This window comes from Cydia strobilella, chromosome 10, assembly GCF_947568885.1.
Source record: "Cydia strobilella chromosome 10, ilCydStro3.1, whole genome shotgun sequence".
NCBI classification, from domain to species: Eukaryota; Metazoa; Arthropoda; class Insecta; order Lepidoptera; family Tortricidae; genus Cydia; species Cydia strobilella.
The window spans coordinates 5465222-5493214 of NC_086050.1; the positions used below are offsets into that span (position 1 = coordinate 5465222).

A 27993-nucleotide genomic window follows, 5' to 3' on the forward strand; every position below is an offset into this window, starting at 1 on the left:
TATAAATATCTCAAGCAGTTTGAGTCAAGGCTCAAAACATGGAGACTATATAATATGGATGGTATAGAAAGGATGCCAATCTCTTATGGCAGAATTGTTGCAAAAGTGACCGCTTTCAGCTTTAAATAATAGTTCCTAATCTCTCCGATGGCGCTAGTTAGGCTCTGGGACATGAGTATAACATGAACCATATAAGGCAACAAATAACCCGACCAAATTACGTAGGTTGTTTTTAGTAGTATTTCGGTGTATGGTGGTGCCGCCTAATTACTTTTTTTTGATGGACACTTTTCATACATAGATTTGGCTGCTTTATATAGTCTCCATGCTATATAAGCTCAAAAGTTCAATCAGCTGTTTAATGACAGATGTCACACATGACACAGTTTGATTTGTTCAACGTAGAACGTAGTGATTATATGCTCTTTGTTCAAGGCCGCTTGCAATGAACCTAATACCTATCTAATAATTGCTTTAATAATAAATCTTTGTTTACTCGTGACAGTCGTAATTGTACACAAATTAACAATGAGAAAGATCATACCAGTATTCTCCAGGAAACTATCCCATGTTTGCTCCTTAAAGCCTTATAAAGAGACGAAATGGATGATGCCGAATGGGAATCCTATCGGGGCGTACGTGTACAACTGCGTAGCTGACCAGAAAGTGCCTGTGATCCTCAACGACCCCAACATCGCGACGTGGTACTCCTGCGGACCCACTGTCTATGACTCCGCCCATCTAGGCCACGCCAGTTGCTATGTTAAAATTGATATTCTACAGAGAATACTTAAAGAATTCTTCAAAATTAAACTCGTCACTGCAATGGGTGTCACGGATATAGACGATAAAATAATTAAAAAGGCCAAAGAGACTAACTCGGACTTCAGGACCGTAGCGAAACAATACGAGCATGAGTTCTGGCTGGATATGGCTAGTCTGAATGTCGAAAAACCACTCATAGTTGCAAGGGTCTCAGATCATGTCAAGTCCATTGAAACTTTCATCCAGAAAATCATTGAATCTGGAATGGCTTATGTTACTAAAGATGGGTCAGTGTATTTTGACACTGAGAAATACAATGCTTATGGTAAGTTACAGAAAATGCAAGATGCAGGTGAACCAGCAGATCAGTACAAAAGGAACAAGATGGACTTTGCTCTGTGGAAAGCCCACAAGCCTGGGGAGCCATCTTGGAAGGCCTCATGGGGTGAAGGGAGACCCGGCTGGCATATAGAGTGCTCGGCCATGGTGAGCAAGTTCTTTGGTTCTCAATTAGACTTTCATGCTGGAGGAATTGACTTGCAGTTCCCTCATCACGAGAATGAGGAGGCCCAGTCCTGCTCATTCCACAACACCAAGCAATGGGCCAACTACTGGATACACATAGGTCATTTACAACTGAAAGGTGACAATAAAATGTCTAAATCCTTGAAAAATACCATCAGCATACCACAGATGCTGTCTCAACATAGTGCCAACACATTTAGAATGGCTTGCCTTATGTCCAACTATAGATATCCAATGGAATACAGTGATGAGTTGATGAAAACTGCAGAAAGTTTTCTAAATAAATTCAAGTACTTCCTCAAAGATGCATACAACTATGTCAATAACAATGCAACAGAAAGTGGTGACTACAAATATCAAATCCTTGATAGCTTGCAAAGTGTTGAAGAATTAAATCTAGAAGTTCTGCGATCAGATTTTGATACAGCCAGCTGTATTAATAACTTATTAAACTTAGTTATAAAGACCAACAGAGTGATGAAACTTGAGAATTCAGAGTTTTATCCAATTCCAGTTCTACTGATAGCTGAGTATATCACTAATGTTTTGACAAAATTTGGGCTCAAATTACAGGATACCTCGGAGAATGTATTACCAAACAATCTCATAGACACCCTGGTAGAGTTCAGGCATACTGTGAGACTAAATGCATTGAACAGAAAAGATAAAGAGTTGATGAATGCCTGTGACATCGTCAGAGATAAAATGAAGGCAATAAAAGTACAAATTAATGACAGTGGAAAAACACCTTCTTGGGTATTGAAATAAAATAATTAACAGTATCTGAATTCTGGATATGTCTCTAACAGAATATACAATGTATATTGTGTATTACAATTTGTAAGATAATGATGCAAATTATTGACTTAAGATATACTCAATTCAATCTTTGATAAGACTTTTTATTATCATCATCACTTAAATGCAAGTTAATTACTATTCATTTTGTTACAATATTACAATCATTCTTCAACTATTAGTAATATGTTAATTATGTTACGTTCACGCCACTTCGAATCCTAAACTATCACTCACACGCCAACGTCGTTGGCACAAGCAAGCTGATATCAACCTTGCATGAAGGTTACTTTGACAATGTATGCCATTAAGTATGCACTTAAGTATAAGTTGTGGTTTTGTGGAAACTAAGGATTTTTGGCATTCGAAGGGTTTATTATGATGTAGATATTATTTCGACAAATAAATACACAAAATATGGCAAGTAATTATATAATTGTTAATTAACCCGATAGTCATATGTACTTTTTTGCACTAAGCAAAGTCATTGTTACCTATATCAAGAGCATGAAAATGAAATGTAAACATACTGACGGATACAACACTGTAACGTAAACAGACGTTCTCTGACGTATTGAGCGATGTGAATGACCAAACAGGTAGTAACGACGTTATCACCAACATAAATCATTATCTTCCATCGTATTTATGTATAAACGTAAACACGCGATAAAATGAACTAAAGGTCAGGTCAGTTTGTATGTATAATCTCGTCAATTGTACTTATTTGTAACCTATAGTGTAAATTCAAACAAAAATCTTAGCCCCCGAGTTTTTCAAACATCAACTTTTGACAAACAGAACAACGGGGCCGCACAGTGCCATCAACATCACCTCTCAAATTCGAAGCACGAACTTCTCTTAGAATAACACATCTTATCTTTTACAATCTTTGCTAATATCTTATGTCAGTGATACACGTTACCAGAATGGCCCTGCTACTTAACTCTACTTAGTGAAACCATCGTCATTACAACTTTGAAGTCAACTCTGCAATAGGCTAAGTCATAAATGAAATTTATTTACGTATTCGGTTTAAAGAAAATACACAAATAAAAAAAGAGGTGTTATCTCATTTTATGCCTTCAATGATTGATTATAAAATTTATAAATCAGCAAAAACTCGATAAAGTTGGTGGATTAACACAATAATATATAGTGACGTCACACGATACGTCTCTTAACTCTAAATTCAAAATGGTTTTGACTTTCGAAGTTTCATGCTGATTTCACTCGTCAGTAAAATATATCCACAATTTTACATTTTGGTAAACCCTCGGATTCAACATCTATTTTAATGGGATACGAATAATCAGAGGGTGCTAAAATACACTGAATAATGACATAACTGTAATAACAATGGAACATATTTTACTTTGAAGTTTGAACAAACTCGATTTCTGCAATTTGCTTATGTTTAGTTAACAGATTTTTATCTAACTGCAAAATAAATACAGAAAATATAGTTATCCATTTAAAGTGACAGAAGTGGAAGAACATGCCAGTCGAAGTCAGTCTTAAAATTCCACAAATTATTCTCAATACAAAAGTTTATTCAAAAACGGAGAAATAGAAGATTAAGTACAAAATTACAGGAATTCAATATGACTTATTGTGAGACAATTTTCAATAGTAAATAACGCTACTTAAAGTTAACCTAAAGCTCTGTTTTTGTAGGATGCCGGTGCTGTCATATAGCGGCCGTCTCCATACTAAATAATACGGCTAAATAATATATGGATGGAGTAGTATTTTGTATGGAGACAGTCGCTATATGACGGCACCGCTTTCCTAGGAAACCAGAGCTTAACTGAATAGATTCTTAATATCGTGAGTCAACCTTATCTTAAATAAAACTCACTACAAGAAAAATAAACATTAAACTTTATTACTAACCAATGTGGCTTTGCTCCTAACATAGGACACACGGAATGACTTTCATCAGCACCGCAGAGGGCATCGTCCGTCCAGTGGCGCCCTCATAAGGGGGATTGTGTTTTCTAACAAACCAATCCATTTCTGTAATAACCCAGTATATTAAAGTTGTAGTCCTACTCATTCCCCAACTTTTGTTCTTTGTCACAGTTTTATTATGCTTATTTTTTGCTTGATCAACCAAACGGCTAAATGGTTGCCACGTTTTTCCGTTTAGGTGATGATGTCAAAAGTAAGTAATACAAAACTATAACACATAGATTAAAAACTGGGGAATAAGTAGGACAGCAACATATACACTGATTTAACAGAAATTAATTAGTTTATTAGAAAACACAGTCCCCCTAAAGCCCGGTACACATTTGTCTGACATGTCGTGACTGTCGTGTTGCATGCGGGTCAGATAAATGTGCACGCAAACACAACACGACACGACAGACAAATGTGAACCGGGCTTAATAAGGGTGCCAGTGGACGCTCTGATCAGTTTCAATTGACAGCAGAGTTCTTATCCTGTATCATGTTCTCCGCTTTATAGACCTTCCAGGAGACTAGATAGTCCCTGGCCATCTTGAAGAGGGTGTAATAGTTGATGAAGAGCAGTAAGATGGTGGCGAGGAAGTTGTGCCAGGGCGCCGAGCTGTACAGCAGGCCCAGCTGGAGGACTATCAGCGATAGTTGGGAGCAGAGGAGCAGGCAGAGCAGCGTTGACGGGTTGGAGAAGACGGTCTGTGGAAAAATAACATTGGTAAATACTTGGGTCTTTGCTTATGGAAGGTAGGCGCAGTAGCATAGCTATTAGGCGTGGGCGATACGTAGATGCGTACGCACCATCGCTGGCCCACTTACTCTGAAGTGCGGACGAAAAACCGACACCGTGGCCATCCAATCGCCATCCCGCCGCGCCATAAGCCATGACACCACTACCCTCTCTACGCGCTGGCCCATCTTAGTGGGCCAGTATGATAGCCCATCGTGTAGAGGAGCCATTTAAACCTACGCCGGCGCAAACCCACGTGTCGTCAGCTATATTGGTTTTCGAGCAATGGTGAGAAAATGTGTGTATGTGTATTTTGTCGCAAAATATTTGGAAATTTGGATAGCAGTTAAAACTGATAAGCTAACCGTTTTATATTACTGTTTTCACATTGTTTCAAATGATCTATAGATAAATTACTTGGCTATCGGCATGGTATTGCGGATTCCTGATTTCGACGCCACTTTTATTCTACACGCGGTGAAACATATTGCGACGTCGATTTTGGCTTCCTTTGTAACACAAAAAATTTCACATACATTTTAGTAGTAGTAAATCACTTTATTGTACAAAAAAAATTGTTAACATGAAATTCATATAAATTTAGGTACAAAGGCGAGCTTATCCCTATAAGGGATCTCTTCCAGCTAACCTTAGAGTAAATAGAGTAACCTTAGAGTAATTTTCTTCATTTTTGTGTCACATTTTTGCATATTTTTGTAATTATTCCATTGTGTTGTGTGTGTTCCACTTTTTTTGCAATTCAGTCATTTGATCTACCTAGGTTTAATACCTAAATAAACATGACGATTAAAACAAATTTAATGTACCGTGACTAGAAAAACCGGCTAAGTGCGAGTCGGACTCACGCACGAAGGCTTCCGTACCATTACGCAAAAAAACGTCAAAAAAAAATCACGTTTGTTGTATGGGAGTCCCACATAAATATTTATCTTATACTGTTTTTAGTATTTGTTGTTATAGCGGCAACAGAAATACATCATCTGTGAAAACTGTCTAGCTATCACGGTTCATGAGATATAGCCTGGTGACGGACGGACGGACAGCGGAGTCTTAGTAATAGGGTCCCGCTTTAACCCTTATGGAACCCTAAAAAAGCAAACTAATTCGACGACCGGTCTGGCCTAGTGGTCACTACCCACTATTTCTTTTTTCGTGAATTTCTCAAAAAGTATGAATATTTAAGAAATGTACATAGAATATTAAAGAGAAGTAAATTTCCGATACAAAAATTTCTGACTTATAGAACTATACTTTTTTTGACGACCGGTCTGGCCTAGTGGGTAGTGACCCTGCCTGTAAAGCCGATGGTCCAGGGTTCGAATTCCGGAAGGGGCATTTATTTGTGATGAACACAAATATTTGATCCTGAGTTATGGGTGTTTTCTATGAATATAAGTATGTATTTATCTATATAAGTATGTATATCGTCGCCTAGCACTCTAGTACAAGCTTTGCTTAGTTTGGGGCTAGGTTGATATGTGTAAGATGTCCCCTAATATTTATTTATTTATTTATTTTAATTAAATCGGCGAAGACTGTAGGCATAGGTAGGTAGGTATAGTTTCCGTCATCCGTATAAGTACATAATAAAGAACATTAAATTCACATCTACAGTTTATACATAGGATGTTACAATTCGAAACATAGGTAATTTAGGTAGGTACTTGTTGTTACCTAAGTAAGTAATTTAATAATTATAAATATGTACATTTTGGTGAGTTTTATTTATTTATTTAACTTACCTCATATTTCGCTTAATTACTACGTATCTAGTTAATTTGTTTATATACCTATAAGGCCAGAGTTCCTAATTAGCATGTTATTATTTTACTTTAAAAAAAAAACAGCGTAAGCACCTACATGTTTCTATTCAACAAGACGTACCGTGATAGCTAGACAAGGACCTACCTATAAAATTAGATAGATGGATTATTTATTTCATGAAAGAAGATTAAATTACAATTTGGCGTTAAGTACTTATGGTCAAAGTTATAAGAATTTCTAACAGGATCATTATAATGAAAATAATCAAAGAACACAATATGATACCAATAAGCAATGGCGGATTAGCCACGTGGCAAAATTAGCAAATGCCACGGGCTCCGCGCATTTGGGGGCCCCGCGCTCCTACACCGTCCCGCACATATTGTGGCCGTAAAAAAGTACCCAAGGTATTTGATCGAAGCGTGAAAATTGTTTTTTTGTCAAACATGTAATGAAATATGGTTGTTATTCGGCCGTAGTGGCTCGAAGGGACTGTAATGGAATTTTAGTACATGATACAAAATTGAAGTCAAGGCCGGCAAGGGACTCATTTTGTTTTTTTTTTTCTAATCGCGGGATGGTAAATAAATTAAAATATCCACGAAACCGAATCTTCGGTCGGACACTAACTTTAAAACAGTAAAGAAAAAGTAATTACGCAAATTTGTACTTACAAATCCAAATTACAATGACAAGATTAGGTATATCTATATGAAATTGATAAATCACCCTATAAGTATAGTAGAGTATTTATATTTTCACCATACATAAAATATGGATATTATTATGTAGTCTAAATCGTATGTTACATATGTCAGTACAGCACGAAATATGTAAATTCGATTTTGCATTATAATTATCTTAAATCTAGAAATATGGTCGCTCGTAGCTATGTGGGTTTAATAGCAGTTTTCTCCTTGGTGGCAGATATTTTGGGTGTAAATGATCAGGTAATACCTATTCGTATAATCCATTTTTTTATGTAGGTAGGTGTTTTAAAAAGTCCAGGCCACACCAATCTACAAGGTTTTCCCAAATGTTTGAAAACAAGTCACATTTCCTGAAAGTCTAATCTCATTTGAAAGTTAAATCGGTATGCTAAAGTTTATTTATTTTAATTTTATTTTATTTATTTTACCTCACAACTATTTTGAAATTGTATTGGCGCGTATGTAGTCGATAAATCGTAATATGCTTGGGAAGCGTGTGAATATGGCAAAGGGGCGCCGAAAGTGCGAAATTAAAAGACACATATCTGATACAAGCGTGAAGTGATACATTTTTCTCATTTTTATTTACCACAATAAGTTTTAAACTAGAGAGGCCTAATATTGTTTACTTGAAAAATAATTATAGTGTATAACTAGCCTTATGAACCGATTTTGCATGTACAACCAGCCTTAAAGTTTGTAGTCTATGATTGTTCATTATTTTAGTATGTGGGTATTTTTGCATTTTGTAATTTTTCCTCAGTCACCCGTTGACCACGAACGCTGTAAAGAGTTCGAAACGTCGGGATGTATTATAAATTCAATATACGCGATATAATCCGTTTTCATAGTTTTATTTTAGAGAGGCCTAAGTTTTGCCTGGCCAACTTAAGTTGGCCTAGTGCTATCTAATTATATTTCCCTATAGCTACTTAAATTTTATTTACCTAAAGCCGTTAGTAAATGTAGTACAAGTTTAAATATACATATACCTATATGATTTTTAAGTCGAGTCGTGAACAGTAACCAGATAAGGCGGTTCCCTGAGCCAGAAGGCGAAAAATCTCCTTATATGATCCTGTTTTTCTAAGAGGCGTTGATATTCGTAAACGTGGAAAAAATATATGTAGTTCTTGACTATATTATCTTTAATATCATAGCTGAATACACGAATTAAGACACTTCGCTCGATACAATTAATTCCCAAAGTAACCTCTACCTCGGACTTTTAATCCAACTTTGCTCGGTTATTTATTATGTGATACTATAAACAAAAAGAGAAGGAAAACAATCTTAACTTAAATGGTCGTTTCATAGCTTTCGAATTTCGATATATATAAAATAAATAAAAATCTACAAAATTCGATCAAAATTGACACTTGGCGCGCATGATCTTTCCCGTTCTTTCTTGTGAAATGTGACAGAGACAGCGGCAAACCGATGGAACGGCCTTAACCACATTTCCCAATAAAGCTAAATTCACGCGGAGCGCTAATTCAAATGACAATTAGAGTTAGACCAAGAAAAGTGCAACGATTTTCATAGCGCACGCAGTGCAAGTGTTATTTATACGCCATAATTTCATAGAAGTTTGACGTTTAAAATAACACTTGCACTGCGTGTGCCATCAAAATTGTTGCAGACTTATCTTGGTCTAACTCTAGCTACTTAATTAATTACTAATTAAAAAACCTATCTATCAACATTCAGGTGTACTATGCGTCTCTTGATCACGCCAACGTGACGTACTTCAACCCTGATTATTTCTCGCAATTCAGCGCCACGTCATCGAGGTTGAGTCGCATGGACCCCAAGTACTACGTGAATATACATGCGAAGCATCTCAAAACTATGGATAACAATGTTAAGGTAAAAAAAGTGGTGAGTGTGGTGGAACACTCGGTTGGAACGAAGTTAAGAAAGGCTGGTGACGTGTTCATGCTCATGCACATGCTCTTTCTGGTGCTTGTGCTCGTTCTCTGTTATATTATTCTACTCTGCTCTGTTGTGTTGTTTCGTTTTGTTCTCTTTGTGACGACAATATTTAACATTTGCATCTATAGCAGTAGTATGGTATGTGACGCCAATATCAAAAATGTGCATCTATTGCAGGTGTATGGTCTGTGACGCCAATATCAAAAATTTGCATCTATCGCAGGTGTATGGACTGTGACGGCAAAATCTTACACTTTTTTTCGCCTAGCCCCCATCCGCAAATCGTCCGATAAGGAACTTCGTTCTAAAAAAGTGGGCCCCGATGGTTCCGTACCATGCACGAATCACGAATATCATGATACAATAACATTTTTTTTTTATGATGAATAGGCAGGCGTGTGACCACGATCCCACCTGATGGTAAGTGATGATGTGGTCTACGGTGGAGCACGCTTACCTATGAGATACCTATTAACTCTTGCCTTGAAGAGCCCCAAATTGTACTCATGCGGAAACACAGACTCGGGCAGGGCGTTCCACTGCTTGGGTGTTCGCATAAGAAATGTGGAAGCAAAACGCTTCGTGCGTAAAGTAATGTAAATAAAAGTAATGTCAGTGGTTATTTGCTTATTTAAGACTTTCGTCTCGTTTTGTTGAATTTTAAGAACCCTTATTATGTACCTAACTAACTATTTTGGCTCAGTGATTCAAAGAGAATCTTGGCCTCCGAAACGAGAGCGTGCCACCTGTCCCGACGTACCTGTTGCACAAAATACTATTTCACCTCACTCGCTCGGAAAACCTCAGTTTATAGCGCGAAATCTGCGTGCAAAAGTCTATTTTATCCGCTAGCGTGCAAAAGTCATTAGAATTTCGAACACGATGAATATGTGTGCTTTTCTCATGTTTATTTTGTTTTGATTTGAGTGTGTTGTGTCTTGATTAATTAAATATGTTTTTTTTTGCATCTCGCATTTTCCTAGCTGTAGTGAGGTGAAAAGTTGTGTGTTCCGAACGGCTGCAAAATTATTTGGCGTCTCGTGTCTTGAAAGCCTCGCTACGCTCAGGAGTCTATCTTTGAACCATGAGCGAAGCGAATCTTAGATTCCTTCGCTCGCTGAGCTTTCAATTTCAACACTCACGCCAAATAATCACTTGCATAACAAATAACTTGTAATTTCCAGGTGGACCTAATGTTTTACGAGTTCCGCAGCAACGAATACAGGCGCGGGTTCGTCGAGATACACTCCCGATTTTGTGACTTGATCCAGAAAGACATCTTTTTCCGGCCTGCACTTAGGGCTAATTTGCCGCCGTGTCCAATCCCGCCGGTATAGTATTTTGTTTTCGTTTTGAGATAAGCCAAATACTTATGTATGCTTGAAGAAAATATTTCTATTGAAAACTCTCTTAAGCATTCAATATAAATGTATTCGAGTAGAACATGAAATGTAGGTAGTCGATAATCAATTGAACCGCCATGATAGTTTTAACATCTTTTTACATTTCTAGTTTTACGGTTAACCATTCAATGACATTGTTTTCTTTATGTGTTACCTAACTGGAAGACTTTCTCAGCAAAATCTAATTTTGCATGGAATTTATAAGCAGCAAAGTACCTAATCTTTTTTAAGCTGTTGAGGTTAAAAAGACTGTCACAACGCCTAAAACAAGTTGAAACTTTCAGGGATCGTACACAGTAAATAACTTTTGGATACCGGATCTCCCTGTCTTGGGCACGTTCCCGTTTAGAAGAGGACGGATCTATCTGAACTTTTCTGCAAAATCTCGAGTGGCTGAAGGCTATGTGGACATGGAGATCAAAATAAAGAGGGTAACATTGCCCAAATTGAACAACACTGATATTATAAAACCATGAATGTAATTTTTTTCTATAACCTCCTGAGTTCCAGAAGCCAATTTTGTTGTTTTTGTTTTGGAAACTTCTATACCTACTTAATTCAATATCAATCAATATTGGGAGAAAATTATTTTAATTTATTTTGTATTTTTTAGTATGTTATGTTTGACGATCATGATAAGAAGATAAGCATAATTTTGGCATTGATGCAAATTTATAGTGTAATTTTTATCCTGAAATAAATAAATCTAAATCTAAATCTATCAAAATTAACTTTAAATTTCGCAAATGTCTATCCGTGTAAAACTTTACGAAAAGTCTACATTTAATAATTAAGTATATACGAAATCGTAAATAAACACTGCAAAACGTTCAGTATCTTTTTAAGAGCCGTACTGCCCGGACGCGCGGCCGCTGTTGACGTAACGCAAGTGTAGGTTGCTCCGTCAAGGGCCTCCAGCGCTCCACTGTGATATAACTACACTTACATAGAACCGCGAGTGCTCCGTACTGCCCGGACGCGCGGCCGCTGTTGACGTAACGCAAGTGTAGGTTGCTCCGTCAAGGGCCTCCAGCGCTCCACTGTGTTATAACTACACTTACATAGAACCGCGAGTGCTCCGTACGCCCGGACGCGCGGCCGCTGTTGACGCAACGCAAGTGTAGGTTGCTCCGTCAAGGGCCTCCACCGCTCCACTGTGATATAACTACACTTACATAGAACCGCGAGTGCTCCGTACGGCAGTACGCGGCCGCGGTTGACGTCACACACGTGTAGGTTGCTCCGTCAAGGGCCTCCACCGCTCCACTGTAGTATAACTACACTTACATAGAACCGCGAGTGCTCCGTACTGCCAGGACGCGCGGCCGCGGTTGACGTCACACACGTGTAGGTTGCTCCGTCAAGGGACACCACCGCTCCACTGTTGTATAACTACACTTACATAGCACCGCGAGTGCTCCGTACTGCCAGGACGCGCGGCCGCGGTTGACGTCACACACGTGTAGGTTGCTCCGTCAAGGGACACCACCGCTCCACTGTGGTATAACTACACTTACATAGAACCGCGAGTGCTCCGTACTGCCCGGACGCGCGGCCGCTGTTGACGTCACACACGTGTAGGTTGCTCCGTCAAGGGACACCACCGCTCCTCGCTGGTATAACTTCAACGGACTCCACTCGTTAGCTGTGCCCGTGTCTGAAAATAACAATTATTGTTTTAAGATTTTCTAAGGTCATTATTATTACTCTTAATCGGCCAGAGGGACCTCAAACCAAACTCAAAATGTAGGTACCAAGAAAAAATTACAATGGAATGGGCTTTTCTATTTAGGCCTAAGGGCGGTTAGGTCATAATAATATAATTAGGTAGGTATACTGTCAACACAAATTGGAAACGGACAATACAATTTGAATTATTCCATCTTACCCTACTACCACCCAAACAAAACTCATGCTTGCAAACATTGCTGGCGCAGTCAGTAGGATCGCGCGCAGTTATTTTTCACATCACCTATTCGAAAAGGGAACTTTTCTTCCCTGCTAGGAGGGATCAAAGTGGCACTTTTCTGTTCAAGGACATTTTGTTGCCAGTATGAAATATTGACACAAAGACATATGAAATTAGTATGCATATAATCGATTACAATTTCTTTAAAATCGATTACGTGCATACAATTTTCTAACAAATAATATTTTGTTGTAATTGTAAACAATAAATGTAATTAGCGTATTTTAAATTAATTAATAGCATATTTAAATTAAGTAAATTAATTAATTAGCGTAATATTTACAAAGAAACGTAAAAAACATTAGTTTAATAATTTAATTTTTATTTTGACATTTTAGGTCTCCTTAAACGCAACCATACTTGTCTATGCAATTTAAAAAGTTTATATTTAAAAAGTTTTGTACAAATATTTCACAAAGCATAATTATGCGGTTCTGTATTGTGTATAAATTTGTAAATACTTAGTTTAAATCAATAACTTTATAATAATAAATATAAGTGATATTAGTCTTCATAGTGTTCTTCCGAAGATTTGGTTCAAAAGGGTACTTAAGAGCTAATTTGTTACCAGAAAAATCTACAAAAATAATGCACTTGATTTTCATTGTATCATTTTTGGTATTTGCTGCTGTCTTTGAAAAGATATTAGGTACATAATTATGAGCTGTAAGTACTTTTAATTTGTCAGTACAGTCACGTCTGAAAATATCGATACGGACAAAGTGCCAGAAGGTACCTACCTATACTAAGGTCGTGTATACATATTTTTGGCACTTTGTCCGTATCGATATTTGCTTAAAATAATAATGTTTTGAAACCTAATATATGTATGTAATTTCCTCATAGGTGATGTGAAAAGCAGTATGTGTCACATGGTAGCAAAATTATTATCACCTTGGGCGTTAACACTTGAATCCCTCACTACGCTCAGGATTCTATGTTAGAATCCCTCGCTACGCTCAGGATTCTATTATAGAATCCTTCGCTTCGTTTAGGATTCAATTGTACGCCCTCGCCGTAAATATGTCATTTTGCTCCCTTGTGACACAATCTACTATTGCTGCCCTTGCCAGGCGTGACTCACTCCGCGATTTCTTCGCGCCGCTACAAGTACCTACATGCGGCCGCCCGACCAGAGAGCGCCTGTCTTATGTGCAAACATACATACATACCAGGGAACCCGCCTAGCGCATCGCTGGTAGTAAATGGGCGTTTTCTAATATATTCTTTCAAATCTGGACATTCTTGGGCTCATTCGACTCAGAATCGACAGCATTCTCCATCGTACCATTAAAAAAAGATCTCCCAAAATGTCCATCACGTCACGTTTTTGTATGAAAATTGTTTTCACTTTTATGTGCGTGACGTAGTGGAATGTACAATTTTCATTCATACAAATTTTTGGGACATTTTTTTAATCATCAGTATTGAATATGCTAGTGATTCCGAGTTGAAATAACCCAAAAACACCAGGATCTGTAAGATGTGATCTGATGAGTGTGGCCTCGCTCTGCATTTTCTATCGCGTGTATAACGGGGAGTGCTCCGAGGAATTGTTCGGACTAATCCCTGCAGCTTCTTTTCGCCATCGCCCTACGCGACAACATTACCATCCTCACCACTTAGATGGTTGGCAGTCCTCAACTGTGCGTTTCTCTAGAAACTTCCTGCCTCGCACAGCTAAACTGTGGAATGAACTGTCGCCTGCGGTATTTCTGGACCGATATGACCTTCAAACCTTCAAGAAAAGAGCGTATTCCCATTTTAAAGGCCGGCAACGCACTTACAACCCCTCTGGTGTTGCGGGTGTCCATGGGCGGCGGTAATCGCTTTCCATCAGGTGATCCGTCTGCTCGTTTGCCTCCTATTTCATAAAAAAAAAAAAACAGGTTTTCAATATTAATTATAGAAAACGCCCAAATGCGTCCAGAGTCGGTCGTTACCGTTACCGTTACCGTTACCGTTACCGTCCTGTCCCCAGCGGCCCAGATGTCTGGCGGCGCGGTGGTGCGTGTCGGCGTAGGCGCCGGGCAGCAGCTGCGCCGCCAGCCGCGCCGCCAGCGCGCCGCACACGCACGCCGTCTGCTGCGACGCGAGGTACACGTCGTAGTACACGTACGACTGCAAATACAACACATTTTTAGTCTAAAATAAATCGGCCAACGATACCCCACACTATTAGACAAAGTAAAAAAAAATTTAAAAAAAAATCATCTTGTTATCAATATCAGTATGTTATAATTAATGGAACTATAGGTCTTATTGTATATCTGCAAGTTTAAACTTATCTGTATGTGACTGTTTGTTTCCTAAATAAATAAATAAAAAAAACATTTTGTATGAGGTACCCTAAAAAATTTTTTTTTTAATACTTTTTATTTTACCGGTTTGTCGCCTCGGACAGACGAACAGACAGACGGACATGGCGAAACTATAAGGGTTTCAAGGTGACTACGAAACCCTAAAAAACCATTTCATCTAAATCAACCTTATCAAAAGTCGCCTCGACTGTCGAGACTTTATAAAGTGCCAAAGATATTGTGTAACATTACTATTACTATTCTACTTTGTTCAAAATAAGTGTTTGGATTCAAAAGGGAACCACGAACCACCTTAGATTTTTTCTTAAAAATGCCTAGAAAACTTTGCTACATTAAATATCAAAACTACTAACCGGTGTCTGGCTGAGTTTCAGTGTTACTGACGGCTGGATTCGAACCCCAAGAAAATAATAATTGTATACATTAGTGCCTTGAAAATCTACTAACCTGCGCAAAACAGCACGGTATTAGACTAGAGTAGTACGCGCCGACCACCGCGTTAAATATAATCTTCTTGACCCTGAGATTAAAGTCCTGCCGCAGGGAGTCCACCTCGGCGCGGATCAGCTCAGGGTCGTGCGAGCAGCAGTGCAGCGGAGTGTCGGAGTTGCTCAGCTCCAGGAACGGGCTGGATTGGAGCCCGAAGAGGATGAAGTATACCACAGCGCTGTGGGGAATGGTTAAGATTTAGAACGGTTATTTATTATACGAATTGTACAAGTGTCTTGATAAAGGAAGTATGTACGGCGGAGAATTAAGGACAAGATCTCTAATGTTCGCGAGGGTTGTGTGATGGGTTTGTATTAATTTTTTATTTATTAATTATAGGTTTTATGTTAGATTTTTCGTTTTATACACCTTGAAACTTTATACACATAGCTACGTCATCATCATCATAACTCTTAAGAGCCTGGCTCTTGTCGGTGGAGTAACCGCCACTCCGTTCTTCTTTCTGCCACTGTTTTGAGCTCCTGATACGTCACTACGTTGATTTTCTCCTTGGCTTGGTCCAAAAACGCACGTCTCGGTCTTCCTCTGCCTCTCCTTTTTTCTATTCTTCCTTCTATTATAGACTTTATGTAAGTATCGTGCCGTATCAGGTGCCCCAACATGTTTCCCCTTCTGTTTTCAATCATTCTCATAGCTACGGTATATGGTAAATATCCTCAGCTGTGAGGCTCAAAGTAGACCCCAGATGCGCTGGGACGACGACATTAAGAAGACTGTGGGGAAACAGTGGCTCCAAGTCGCACAGAACCGCGACGAATGGCGCAAAATGAAGGAGGCCTACACCCAAAGGGTAGAAAAAGGCTAAAGAGAGAGAGAGAGAGAGAGGCTACAAACCGAACAAGATAGAAGAAAACTTAACGGCACGGGAATGTTTTTACCCCACCTGATCTTATACAAGTCCTTTATAACGCGTTTTTAAACTAAATGGTGCACGTAACACTTATTTCCATGGTTATTTATTACTTACGGGTAGCAGAGGTAGAAGATCTTGACGATGGGATATTTGAGTGCGATGAAGTACGCGCACCAGGCGAGTGCTCCTATCACCATGCCCAGGATGAACATTCTGCAACCATAGACAACTTGCTGTTATAGCTGTAACTAAACACAAGTGTTCCATAGGAATGACAAGTCCGAATTGGATGTTCTTATGGAACGTTCAATATAAGTGGCAAAGAAAGATTCTTAATTTTTGCCTACTACGAAAAAGTCCTAACCTAAGTGCCAGGCCTAATCGGCTGTTGTTCCCTACCAAAGCTCGGCGCAGTGACCCCAACTAAATTCAGCAACGTTAAAATGTTTAATTTCGTCTAATTGCGTATGTTCTGTCCCTCATGGGTGCATGTGAGCCGCAACTCTGGCTCGCGGAGCGGCTGTGGCCGTCGAATCAAAAAATGTAGAGAAACAAGCTTAGAGTAGACGTAAGAATAAAACCTCATAAAAGGTATCACACTAATCGCAGACACACGCCAAGAAAGTTATCTTGTAGGGATGGAATGAGAGGCCAAGTGGAAACCAGTATTTTATTGGTTGCAACTTATACTAGAACAAAATCAAGTCATACAAGTTAAGTACCTAGCTACAAAATACATAACATGTGAGCGGAAAGTGGTACGCTGTGGCGTTCTCACTCCTTGCTCGATCCCTCAGGGGCTGTCAACCGCTAGACTAAAGGTTAACCGAAGATGAAGCTTTGGGCGGTACGTAGCGACGTTCTCGACCCGTGCTCATTTATTGGTTTACCTTGAGGATATCTGAGGCCGTCTCCCAAGCTAAACCGCTAGCTAACAACTGATTAGTGATAATAATGATTATCGGCGGCCGCGCAGCGCCTTGTATTCAGTGCCGTGCGCCGCTCGGAGATCTTCGCGCGCGCTCGGGTCGGTCGGTCGGTCCGCTGAGCGCAACAGGTAGTAGTGTGCGAGCGAGAAAGTATTCGGATCCGCGCGCCTCGCGAGTACTAATGTTATTCTGTCTCGCTACAATTTTAATAATGGACATACCTAGCTGCTATAATACCATGAGGCAACGCAGGCGGCGCCAGCGTGGCCTTGAGCAGCTGAACCACTAGACTCAGCAACAGACGACGGGACAGCAACGTCACTATGAACGCCACTAGGTGAGGATCTATGAGGTAGAAGTTCTGCAACAAATTGTTTTTTAAATCCATAGAAAATAAATATTGAAAACCCGATTCTTTCAAATTTGGACCTTTTTGGGCTCATTCTATTCAGAATCGACAAAATTCGCCATCGTACCATTAAAAAAAAAACTCTCAAAATGTCCATTCTATTACGTCACGTTTTAGTATCAAAATTGTTTTCACTTTTATGTGCGTGACGTACTGGATATAAAGATAGGTTAGTATAACTATTCAAAAATCATAAGTTTATTAAAGTGGATGAAAGGTGTGGGGCCATTAAGCCACATTTCTTATTATAAGGTGTACATTTTACCCTCATTTCCCCCTTTTTCCCTCTTTTCCCCTTCTATTCACGACTCTTTTTGTTAGTAAATAAAAAGGGTTAACATTCAATTAAAGTGTTGTTCATAATAAATACAGTACTGTAGTATAGTTATGTAACAAAAAAATTAAAATATGTGACATCCCACGGGTAAAGGTACATTATGGCGGGTAGCGCTTACGCTATTATTAACGCCGCTCCAATACTATTGCCGTGCTATGCGACTTAGGCGCCAGCCGCCATAAGGTACCTTTTTCCGTAGAACGTCACATATTATTGCAGTTTCGATTATATTATTATTATTATATTGTTTAATACACTAGCAGCTGAAAGCTGATGCGTGTATATCACGGCACTTGTTTTTTTTTTTACTATTAGGTCTATTAGTGTTCATTTTGTTAGTTGTTTTAAGTGTTTGTCAAGTCTGTTTTTAAAGGTGTTCACTGAAGGAGCACATATCACTGCTTCTGGTAATTTATTCCACTCGCGTACGACGCGGTTTGATAGAAAGTGCTTCCTAGGATTGCTTGTGCTGGGAACTAGAGAGACGCGCATTTTAACTCTGGGATACTTTTCTAATTTATTTTTGAACTGGTTGAATTTAGATCCAAGATTGATTAGAAACAGTGGCAAAGCATTCATAAATGTGGATTAACACGGTTAAAGAAACTAGTGAAAATGATATCTAAGGCTTAGAATGCACTGCAATTAATTTCTTGCGGTTTCAGTCTTGCAAGTGCGTGCGCTTATGAAGCATGCCGTACGTTACACTTTTTGCGGTTCTGTAACCGCAAGAGATTAATCGCAGTGCGTTCCAAGTCTAAGACATGATGCTTATGCTCACCATAGATTGGTTGGTATAAGAATGCGGAAGCCACCAGGCCGTCCTGTACAGGTTGAGGAACTGGAGCCCCGTAGCCACCACTGTAAACACGAACGCCATCGCCTCAAACAGCAGCTCTGGATCATGGGGTATGTACGGGAACGGGATATGCTTGGGTGGGGAAGGCCCGTCTACAAGCTTAGCATCGAGCATAGCTGGAGTGGGAGATAGACGGACACGCCCCACGCGCTTCCCATTGCTGTTCACATCCTCTTCCTGAGGTGATGATGTACCCTGAAAAATATTTAGATTTATTTTATGGGTCATTTTATTAACCCTTAAATGCATGATTTTTTGTGTAACTTTTTAATAAATTGAAATAGATGTGTCATGCTGTATAAAAGTAATAAATGTGATTTTGGATAGCTGCATATTGAGCCACGGACCATCAAATATACGATGCATATATACATCATTATGCATTTAAGGGTTAAAGGCCCAGCAAGCCTGAGCAAGATGGATTTGCATGCCCGAGAGAGTGGATATACTAGATATACCAATAGAAGACCTGGTTTTTGTCGAGAGCTTTGCCGAGCCCTAGGGGCCCGCGGAGCACAGTTTGAGAATGGCTAATTTAAAGAATAAAAAAGTAATAGATTATTTCCTCAAACATGATATTGCCGATTTTTAGAAGCCATTTTAATATTTTTAGCTTTTGTGCAAAACTTAACAAATTTTGAACATGCATTTTTAGATGATTTTTTTCTATAAAGCAAAAGTAAAAAACTCAGGATTCAAATTGATTAAAACCTCGAGAAAAGCCTCAAGATTGCCGCAAGATTAAATTTATGGCAGCCATATTGTGATTCCATAAAGCGCAATAATATTTATTTATTTTAAACTAGCGACCCGCCCCGGCTTTACACAAAACCTTTACAAATTATACATATAAACCTTCCTCATGAATCACTCCATCTATTAAAAAAACCGCATCAAATATGTTGTGTAGTTTTAAAGATCTAAGCATACATAGGGCCAGACAGACGAACAGCAGAAAGCGACTTTGTTTTATACTATGTAGTGATGGTTGTTCCAATTAGCAAGCTTTGAAATATAGCTGGAACCCTGTTTAATCTTACAGCATAAATAATTATTGGGGACATCAGACTACTATCCAGTACAGTACAGATATGACCTATATTATATCCCACAAAATACAAGTGAATAAATACCACAAAATATCATACAACCCAAAAATAGTTCTAAAGAGTAACTCATCTCTTAGCTTCCTACCTTACCTAGGCCATAGTTCACCTTATCATCTGGACTGGACTTTTGGACTGACCCACTGACAAGGAGTAGCAAGGGTAGCTGGACTTAAAGCTAAGTAATCCTTGAGTTGAGTTACAAGTTTGTTATTGCTGGATCTCATTAAAAAAAAAGAAATGTAACACCAACCGAAAACTTTCTAGTAACATGTTGTTTCGCGGTGTATACCTTTTTACTGACGCCAGAAGACTTCTTAGGACCTGGCAGCGTCATTTTACAAGTGATCGGCGGCAAGGGCCGCTTCACGAGGGGGTCTTTGATGATTTTCCGTCGTCTAGAGATCGCTGTTGACGCTGTGTTGTTCACTTGCGCGTATGCCCAACGTCTCGCCAGGAGTATAGTCAAGCAGCCGACGACCGCTGGCAGGAAGAATACGACAAAAGGTCCACTTTCATTTTCGGTACAACTCATCACTCACATGTTAAAATGTTTTATAAAGTGTCACGATTAATTTGTTTGCGATACAGTCGATACATATACATCAATGCACGTACGTAAATTGAAAACGTCAAATCGGAGATCGAATTCAATGTTACCAAGTTAAGATTTTAAAATTGATCGCAGCGAATGCGATTGCGGTCAATAAACGAATTACGCTATTTATTTATAGTTTGACAAAGGACTGTCTCATTTCAAACATAGACAGAGAGAATCATACTATCTTTGTCTTACACTAGTTCTAGCATCCAAAAGAAAAGGATGAGTATAGTTTTTTTTGTTCCTATTTAACAACTATAATTTACCTGCTATAAAACGTAAATATTGATTACTATTGTTGTATTGTACATGTTATAAAAATGTATATAATATGTTTCCGTTGAGCACATCATCAAAAGTTGTTGATTATTAAATTAAATAGTAAATTAGTAAATGCAATCGATTCAAAATCACAAAATCGAATCGATATTATTTACTATTGGCAAGCTTTACGTGCGTTCCAATTTATCAAATCAAAAATTTGGTTTACCTTTCGATCTTTGCATTATGAAATTGGGAGTTTACATGCTAAATGCTTCAATCGATCTTTGCATAATGAAATTAGGAATATCGCTATGCTAATCACTCACGGTGCATATTATGAAAAATAATTAATTCGTGTAATTAACATTGAGCATATAGTTTGTCAAATGACCGTCTCATTTCAAACATAGACAGAGATAATCATACTATCTTCGTCTTACACTAGTACTAGCACCCAAAAAAAGGATGAGTATAGTTTCTTTTTGTTCTTATTTACTGCCAATTTGGTTTGACCAACTATAATTTACTTTTGCGGCAATGGCTCAAGTGGAATGCTGCTGTCAAAATTTGTTGACTGTTTTCTCTAATACCGTTTTGTAAACCAATCATATCGTTACCATTCATATGTTTCTACAAGCTCGCTTTTATGATTGGTTGGTAAAACAAATTGATGAAAACAAATTTAATTTGACAGTTGTGCTAAAGATCCAAAAACCGCAGCACCGGTCAAGATCAAGACATAATAACAACAAGATAGAACGTTTAATTAATAACGCGAAGATGATTTAAAGATATACATACATTTCTTCTGCAAAAATGTCTTTCACAGTACTGTGTACTTTTGTTGTGGCCTTCTATGTTGTAATATGGTTTTTCGATTCATTCTTTAAGGTATGTATTTCCGGCGACACTGTTGTTATTAAAAAATGCCTCAATATAATGTTGTATTGCTACTAATCATAACAATTCCTCCCACAGAGTTGTATGCACTACCCGTACTACGCGTTCCTGGAAGGCACCGGCTTAAAAGTGGGGATTTTAAATTTCTCATGGGCAACAACCGCGTTTAACAGGTTTCTCTATCGCTGGAGCAAGAATCTGACCCACCTTCTAAATAAATGGTTCGGCTTTGGCTACATTGTAAGCATCTGGATATTACTACCATTTTCCTTATGGACACTGATTAATTTTATCTATCAACATTTTAATGAAAGTATTCATCTAAGCACTGCTCCGGAAGTAAAAGCAATTTTACCCGGGTTTAATATACCCACATCAGATTTTTGGGTGTACTTTTTAGCAATGTGTACGAGTAGTATTTTCCATGAGTTAGGGCATGCTTTAACGGCTTGCCAACACGATGTGCAGCTTTTGTCAGTAGGAATATCTGTTTTTGCAATCATCCCCATAGCATTTGTCCAGCTAAATGGGGATCATGTAGTGGCTCTTCCTGTTGCTAAACGATTAAGGATATTCTGTGCCGGAGTGTGGCATAATGTTGCCCTAGCTTTTTTTGCGTTGATGATCTTTATGGCTACTCCTATTTTATTCAGTGTTGCTTATGAAACTGACTTAGGGGTTAAAGTTGTGGGATTCACTCATGATTCTGTTTTAAAAGATGTCAGGGGCTTAGAAACAGGTGACATAATTACCTCTGTTAATAACTGTGTCATTAGAAACTCTAAAGATTGGGTTTTATGTCTCCAAATGGCACATGAGCGATACGGGATATGCACAAGTGCAGAATATGTAGCTCAAAATGATGAAATCATGATGGAGACAATAAAAGAGAATGATGTTGTGGAATGCTGTAGAAAAGATGACATTTTCAGTTTCTGCTTTGAGTACATGGAACCAAAAGTAGGTGCCGACTCAGTCTTACCAGGACAATATTCATGCCTCAAACCGAGAGACATGGTGAAGAATACTTTTAAAAAGTGCACCGAAGCTGGTGGGTACTCATGTCCGCGCGGCATGCACTGCCTTCGACCATCTCTTAACAACCACACTTATTTAATGGTCATTGAGCGTAAAGATAACAATGCCGTCCTGTTTCTAGGGTTGCCATATGAATTGCATAAAACTGTTTTTGTAGATCAGTATTTCCCTAGAACCCCAATATTTTCATTATTCTCTCCTACACAAGCGGAGAAACTACTGAAGTATATATTCATGCTTTCTATGGGTTTAGCATTTTTGAACATATTGCCATGCTATGGAACTGATGGTTCTTTCATAGCTAAGGACTTGGTCACTATAGTGGCCAGGTACTTGAACAAAAGTAGTGATTTTGTCACATTTTTTCATATTTTTACTATTGTTATTGGCACTGGGATGACAGTTCCAATTTTATTGTATCTGTTCTATCAAGCTGTTTTTGTGGATAAATAGATAATGTATAGTCTGCTACGTAGAACTCATTAGCATTTATTTACTTTTAAATGTGACAAGTCTGATGTGTATGTATAATCATTGAATTATGCTACAATTGGTTTTCAACTCGATTTCTACTTTCACTTACTACAAATTCTTTAGTTTGAACAAGTGGTAATGCCAGTCTGGTATAAGATGTTGTAGGCTTAAAAATAAAATGGAATAGATAACTAATAAGACACGCATTTAAGACTGTACACATTAGTTGCCATGTTTTTAAGCTGGTGAGAGAAATGAAATGTGACACTGTTTATACCTGTAAGTAAACAGTTGATGTTTTATTAATAATATATAAAATGCTTGAAAGCACAACAATTTATTTAAGAATTGTACATAGTGTAGATAGTTTATAATTTAAAACTAACTTAATTTCTTTCACATTGGATATTATTTCTCCAGCTGTACCACCATCTGAAGTTAAAAAACTATAAATGTTTATATCATCACAATGTGACTACAAAATGTACTGAATGTTGTTTGTAAACCTAACCGTACAAATCAAATGTTATGATCATAAACAAATGAGAATAAATAAAATCTCATTATAAGGCTTTTAAATAAAATAAATTACCTCTATTTCACAACTAGCTCTTCAACTTTCTTAATATAACTAATTCCCTAAGTAAAATAATTATGCAGTTGGGTTCACTTCATTTGGTACCAACTAATGTGGAATTTATTTAATTTTAATTTCATGATCTACTTAAAGCTACTGATTTTTCTAAATCCTGTAACGACTTTTTACCATAAAACAACATAGATTTAATAGTCGCTTCATCGGTATGATGTTTGTTATTCCTGAAATCAGTTCTGGCCCATTCCTTCAACTCTTGACGCGTCGATTCGTCAGATACGTATCGCAGTGTTCTAAATATATCCCTGTATAGCTTCAGAACTTCTTGACGTAGCATGAACTGTAAATTTAACACGATATAAACACTCAAAACTCCAAGTAGTTTTATGTAACAAGATTTAGTAGTAGATATACCTGCTTGAGACTCAATGCCGCTTTTGGTAGCTTAGATGACATTTTAAATATCTTGTTTACGAAACAATGATCATAAAACTATTAACATCATTGGCTTCATTAAATTTTAAGACGCCAAATTAAATAGGAAATATACGAATAATGCTACTATCAAATAATCAAAACATACGAGGTAGACAGCCATATATAAGATAGCTGTCAATGTCAACGCTGACGTCGCTGACATTTTTGACATTTCAGGGTATTTTTAGGTTCTATATTCCGTTTCATTACACGCGATTTGGGAACTTGCTTTATGGTAAATGTAGTCTGGCAAACACAACTTGTCAGTCAGTAAGAACCAGGAAAACTATACTCATCCCTTTCTTTTGGGTGCTAGGTACTAGCGTAAAACAAAGACAGTATGAATTATAAACTGTAATATAGGTAGATGTCACATATTAAAGAAAGTGACGAAAAAGAAAAACTAATAAAATAATTTTATTTGTTTCCAAAACTTATTCAAAGACAGTATGATTATTTTTGTCTATGTCTTAATTAAATAAGACAGTCCTGGGCCAAACTATACATCGATCAGAAATATGAATGGAATACTATACATAACATTGCAAATTGCGATGAACGTAGAAATAGACATAATAAAGTTTGGTTATGTGGAATTGCCGTAAGATGGCGTTGTAGTTCCATTACCCAACGGCACGTCGCACGCCCGCACACATCCCGCACAGGACACGCCAGCCACACAGTGGATCGAAATGGCAAAAAAAATGGACATTCGCATTATTTTTTTAAAACCCTATTTAAAAAAAATGCTTTTCGTTTAAAAATGATGTAAGGAATAAAAAATGTTATATAAAATTTTTCAAAATAAGGCTTTATTAAAGCAGAAAAAAAATAAAATCTGTTTTTTTTTGTATGAAACTGCCTGTGAAGCCGATGGGCCTGGGTTCGAATCCCGGTAAGGGCATTTATTTGTGTGATGAGCACAGATATTTGTTCCTGATTCATGGGTGTTTTCTATGTATTTAAGTATTTATACATATATTATATATATCGTTGCCTGAGTACCCATAACACAAGCCTCCTTAGGCTTACCCGGACTTAGTCAATCTGTGTAAGAATGTGCTATAATATTTTTTTTTTATTTTTTTTTTTATTGAAAAATAGGTATCTTATTATAAGAAAACTATTACCGATCCCGCTTTCTAACCTTTAGAATATTATTCTCCTACTTAAAAACAGTATAAAATAGTAAACAGCTTATCTTGGTAGGTGCCCGTTTTTTTTTATAGTCCAGTCAAAAGTCAGTAAAAATAACATTTTTTTAGTGTTTTATTTTTTTTATTTTCAATAGTTTAACGGTATATAAATGATAATTTAGTGTAAAAACGACATATTTTTGACATTTTTATAACTATGACAAAGAAAAAATAATTTTATACTTACGAGAAAATTATGAAAATTTTAAATATAAGCCAACATGAAAGTAAGTGACCTATAAATGAAACGTAAACTTGTGAGATTGTGTATTCATAGATTATACATTTCCATGACAGTATAATGGTTTTCTTACAATAAGATACCTATTTTTCAGTTTCATACAAAAAAAAACAGATTTTATTTTTTTCTGCTTTAATAAAGCCTTATTTTGAAAAAAAAAATATATAACATTTTTTATTCCTTACATAATTTTCAACCGAAAAGCATTTTTTAAAATAGGGTTTTAAAAAAATAATGCGAATGTCCATTTTTTTGTCATTTCGATCCACTGTGTACCGGTTGCCTTTATGCCTTTACTGCGGTCTCGAAACCCGGTCCGGTCCCGCTTAAACGGATTCACCGGGCTAGGATTGGATTGGGATTTGGTTTTAATGTAGACTATAGGTACCTAAACGGTTGGCATCTTGGCTAGGCACCCTGGTCATTTGGAAAGCGAAAGACATACGGATCGCGTTTCTATTATCCATTTCAGAGGCCAGCTACAGATTTGGTTTTAATGTAAACTATAGGTACCTAAACGGTTGGCATCTTGGCTAGGCACCCTGGTTCATCTCTGGGTATGTATATTTTCTTAACATAATAAACTGAATTTACTACTACCATGCATATAAAAACTTTTTGAATAGGCTTAAGTTTAGTCTTAAGTTGTTATTGTATTGTTATTTTTTTTATTTTATTATCTTCGCATATAAAATGAAATAAAAGAGTGGCTATAACAACAAAAATAATGTTACTTGCTATTGACATCGACAACGATCAAGATTATTCTTCTCTGCGTTCAAAACGCGTTATAGTTGTAGTGTAAGCCGTTCGAATTAAAAAACCGCAAATCGATGTACAGGTTAGCCGTTTGGCACACGCATACTAGAGGTCAAAACAATTTTTTTTGACCCGCAGTTCCTTAAAAAAAATCCTTATAAAAAGTTACTGAATAAAGTGTAAGCTTTTTAAATTCCTGAATATAAAAAATGTTATGAATTAAAAAGCTAAATTAAACTTACTTTTATTTTACCTAGGTAACATTTGTGGTACCAAGACACACTTTGGGTCGCTGCGCCAGAGAAATAAGTAGGTAACATTTAAGTATGTTATACCCAGACATTTTTAATGTTTAACCTTAATAAGTGATGGTTAAAGTAGGACTGCTTAATATTTGGGGCAACCCTGTATAATTATTATTGTGATAGCACAGGTAGCTGAGCTAAAAGCACAGATTATCACGAAAGCTCGCGCACGCGCGCTGCTGAAGCCCCGCCCACTGGCGAGCGCGCGAAAAATGTGCTTTTTCCGGCGCACTCCCGCACACTGGCCAATCACGGCTCGACAGTCGCGGGGCAACCGACGTCCGTGCGACACGTATGACTCACGCTGCGATGTGTTTACGCGTAAACTTACGCGACGAAAACTTTTAAATAAAAATTATTGACTGTTGTTTTAGTGCGAAACAAAGTGGAACTTTAAAAATGGACTCGAGCACGAGCAAACCTTCGTCCCCGCCGAAACCCATAAAAAAGGAGAACGAAGAAGAAATCAAGGTATGAAATTTTATATTTGTATTCCGACATTGATGTGGATTTCCGTTGTTCCCGAGTTGGCTTTGGCAGCGCCATCGCGTAAGAGGAGACGGCGAGTCGTATTTTTAAATTCGATATGCTCACGTCAAGGGGACCTCCACAAAAGCGCGGGGTTACGCCGAATAAATTATCAAGTGTACGGTTACAATATTAATTACAATTTGCGATACACAATAAAACTCGTGTAATATCACGTTTTCGAGGCCTTTTCCAGCCATTAAAGTGTGTAACACGATCTCTGAAGCGCGCTCGGATCGCTGTAACCGGAGCCGCTGGATGTTTTGATAATAGATATAGGCGGCGCTTCTGTCTGCGTGTGTACCGACACCGGCCGGGGTGTGTGTGCGTGCGGGGTAATTTTAGACGTTCCTTTGCTCAAAACGTAACCCGAGACCGTCCCAGGCCGCAAGTCGACGCTTCAATTGATTGTTTTCATCTGATAATCGGACTGTGCCTTATAATTGCGTAAACATATAGAAAAGTTGCGATTGTTGTCTATGGCCGCCCCCGCTGCTCGCGCGCATTTATTTTGGCGACGCAGAAATAGTTTGACATGTCAATAACCTCATTGGTGTCCACGCGTTGTGACGTCACGGGATCTGCGCAATTTCTTAAAGTTTGAGGTCAATTCGATTTATCACCCACTCCTATCATTATTCGTGCAAATCGTGCATGTCGTAAATTAATGATCGCTTTGGTTAGAATAAAACACTTTTAATCTTGT

General features: G+C 37.9%; 6 protein-coding genes across 8 annotated transcripts in view; 4 read left to right on the forward strand and 2 right to left on the reverse strand.

Annotated features, from left to right (window-relative positions):
• LOC134744681 (transmembrane emp24 domain-containing protein eca) overlaps positions 1-27993 on the forward strand; it is a 351400-nt gene that overhangs the window by 179738 nt on the left and 143669 nt on the right. The gene's annotated exons all lie outside the window — the stretch shown is intronic.
• LOC134744873 (probable cysteine--tRNA ligase, mitochondrial) lies at positions 427-2271 on the forward strand. Its single transcript, XM_063678809.1, has one exon. It carries the CDS (start codon positions 529-531, stop codon positions 2056-2058), a length of 1530 nt encoding a protein of 509 aa, XP_063534879.1. The 5' UTR covers positions 427-528; the 3' UTR covers positions 2059-2271.
• Positions 2505-20519, reverse strand: LOC134744874 (transmembrane protein 39A). Of its 3 annotated transcripts, none has more exons than XM_063678814.1 (8): positions 20202-20519; positions 18726-18998; positions 17420-17559; positions 16384-16482; positions 15354-15573; positions 14553-14706; positions 12134-12273; positions 2505-4752 (listed from the first exon to the last, which is right to left on the reverse strand). In XM_063678814.1, the coding sequence occupies exons 1-8, from the start codon at positions 20442-20444 to the stop codon at positions 4513-4515; spliced, it is 1509 nt and encodes a 502-aa protein (XP_063534884.1). In that variant the 5' UTR covers positions 20445-20519; the 3' UTR covers positions 2505-4512. The 3 variants fall into 3 exon arrangements, with proteins under 3 accessions (XP_063534884.1, XP_063534883.1, XP_063534882.1); XM_063678813.1 differs by having other exon boundaries at positions 14547-14706; XM_063678812.1 differs by having other exon boundaries at positions 14541-14706.
• LOC134744606 (membrane-bound transcription factor site-2 protease) lies at positions 21528-23487 on the forward strand. Its single transcript, XM_063678470.1, has 2 exons — positions 21528-21665; positions 21753-23487. Exons 1-2 carry the CDS (start codon positions 21591-21593, stop codon positions 23163-23165), a joined length of 1488 nt encoding a protein of 495 aa, XP_063534540.1. The 5' UTR covers positions 21528-21590; the 3' UTR covers positions 23166-23487.
• LOC134744712 (LYR motif-containing protein 2) lies at positions 23457-24355 on the reverse strand. Its single transcript, XM_063678631.1, has 2 exons — positions 24196-24355; positions 23457-24121 (listed from the first exon to the last, which is right to left on the reverse strand). Exons 1-2 carry the CDS (start codon positions 24235-24237, stop codon positions 23900-23902), a joined length of 264 nt encoding a protein of 87 aa, XP_063534701.1. The 5' UTR covers positions 24238-24355; the 3' UTR covers positions 23457-23899.
• The window catches only part of LOC134744875 (sine oculis-binding protein homolog), a 41188-nt gene continuing 40203 nt past the window's right edge, over positions 27009-27993 (forward strand). The window contains exon 1 of the mRNA XM_063678815.1: positions 27009-27230. Within this exon, the coding sequence (XP_063534885.1) occupies positions 27159-27230 (72 nt within the window). The 5' untranslated portion in view covers positions 27009-27158. The remainder of the gene's footprint in view (positions 27231-27993) is intronic.

Bases quoted from the DNA above. Each gene is read 5' to 3' on its own strand.
- LOC134744606 (XM_063678470.1), top strand. From the start codon at position 21,591: ATGTCTTTCACAGTACTGTGTACTTTTGTTGTGGCCTTCTATGTTGTA. The intron at 21,666-21,752 runs GTATGTATTTCC...TTCCTCCCACAG, and splicing joins TTTTCGATTCATTCTTTAAG to AGTTGTATGCACTACCCGTA.
- LOC134744712 (XM_063678631.1), bottom strand. From the start codon at position 24,237: ATGTCATCTAAGCTACCAAAAGCGGCATTGAGTCTCAAGCAG. The intron at 24,122-24,195 runs GTATATCTACTA...TTAAATTTACAG, and splicing joins CGGCATTGAGTCTCAAGCAG to TTCATGCTACGTCAAGAAGT.
- LOC134744873 (XM_063678809.1), top strand. From the start codon at position 529: ATGAGAAAGATCATACCAGTATTCTCCAGGAAACTATCCCATGTTTGC.
- LOC134744874 (XM_063678812.1), bottom strand. From the start codon at position 20,444: ATGAGTTGTACCGAAAATGAAAGTGGACCTTTTGTCGTATTCTTCCTG. The intron at 18,999-20,201 runs GTATACACCGCG...AATATTTTTCAG, and splicing joins CTTCTGGCGTCAGTAAAAAG to GGTACATCATCACCTCAGGA. The intron at 14,707-15,353 runs GTTAGTAGATTT...TTGTATTTGCAG, and splicing joins TACCGTGCTGTTTTGCGCAG to TCGTACGTGTACTACGACGT.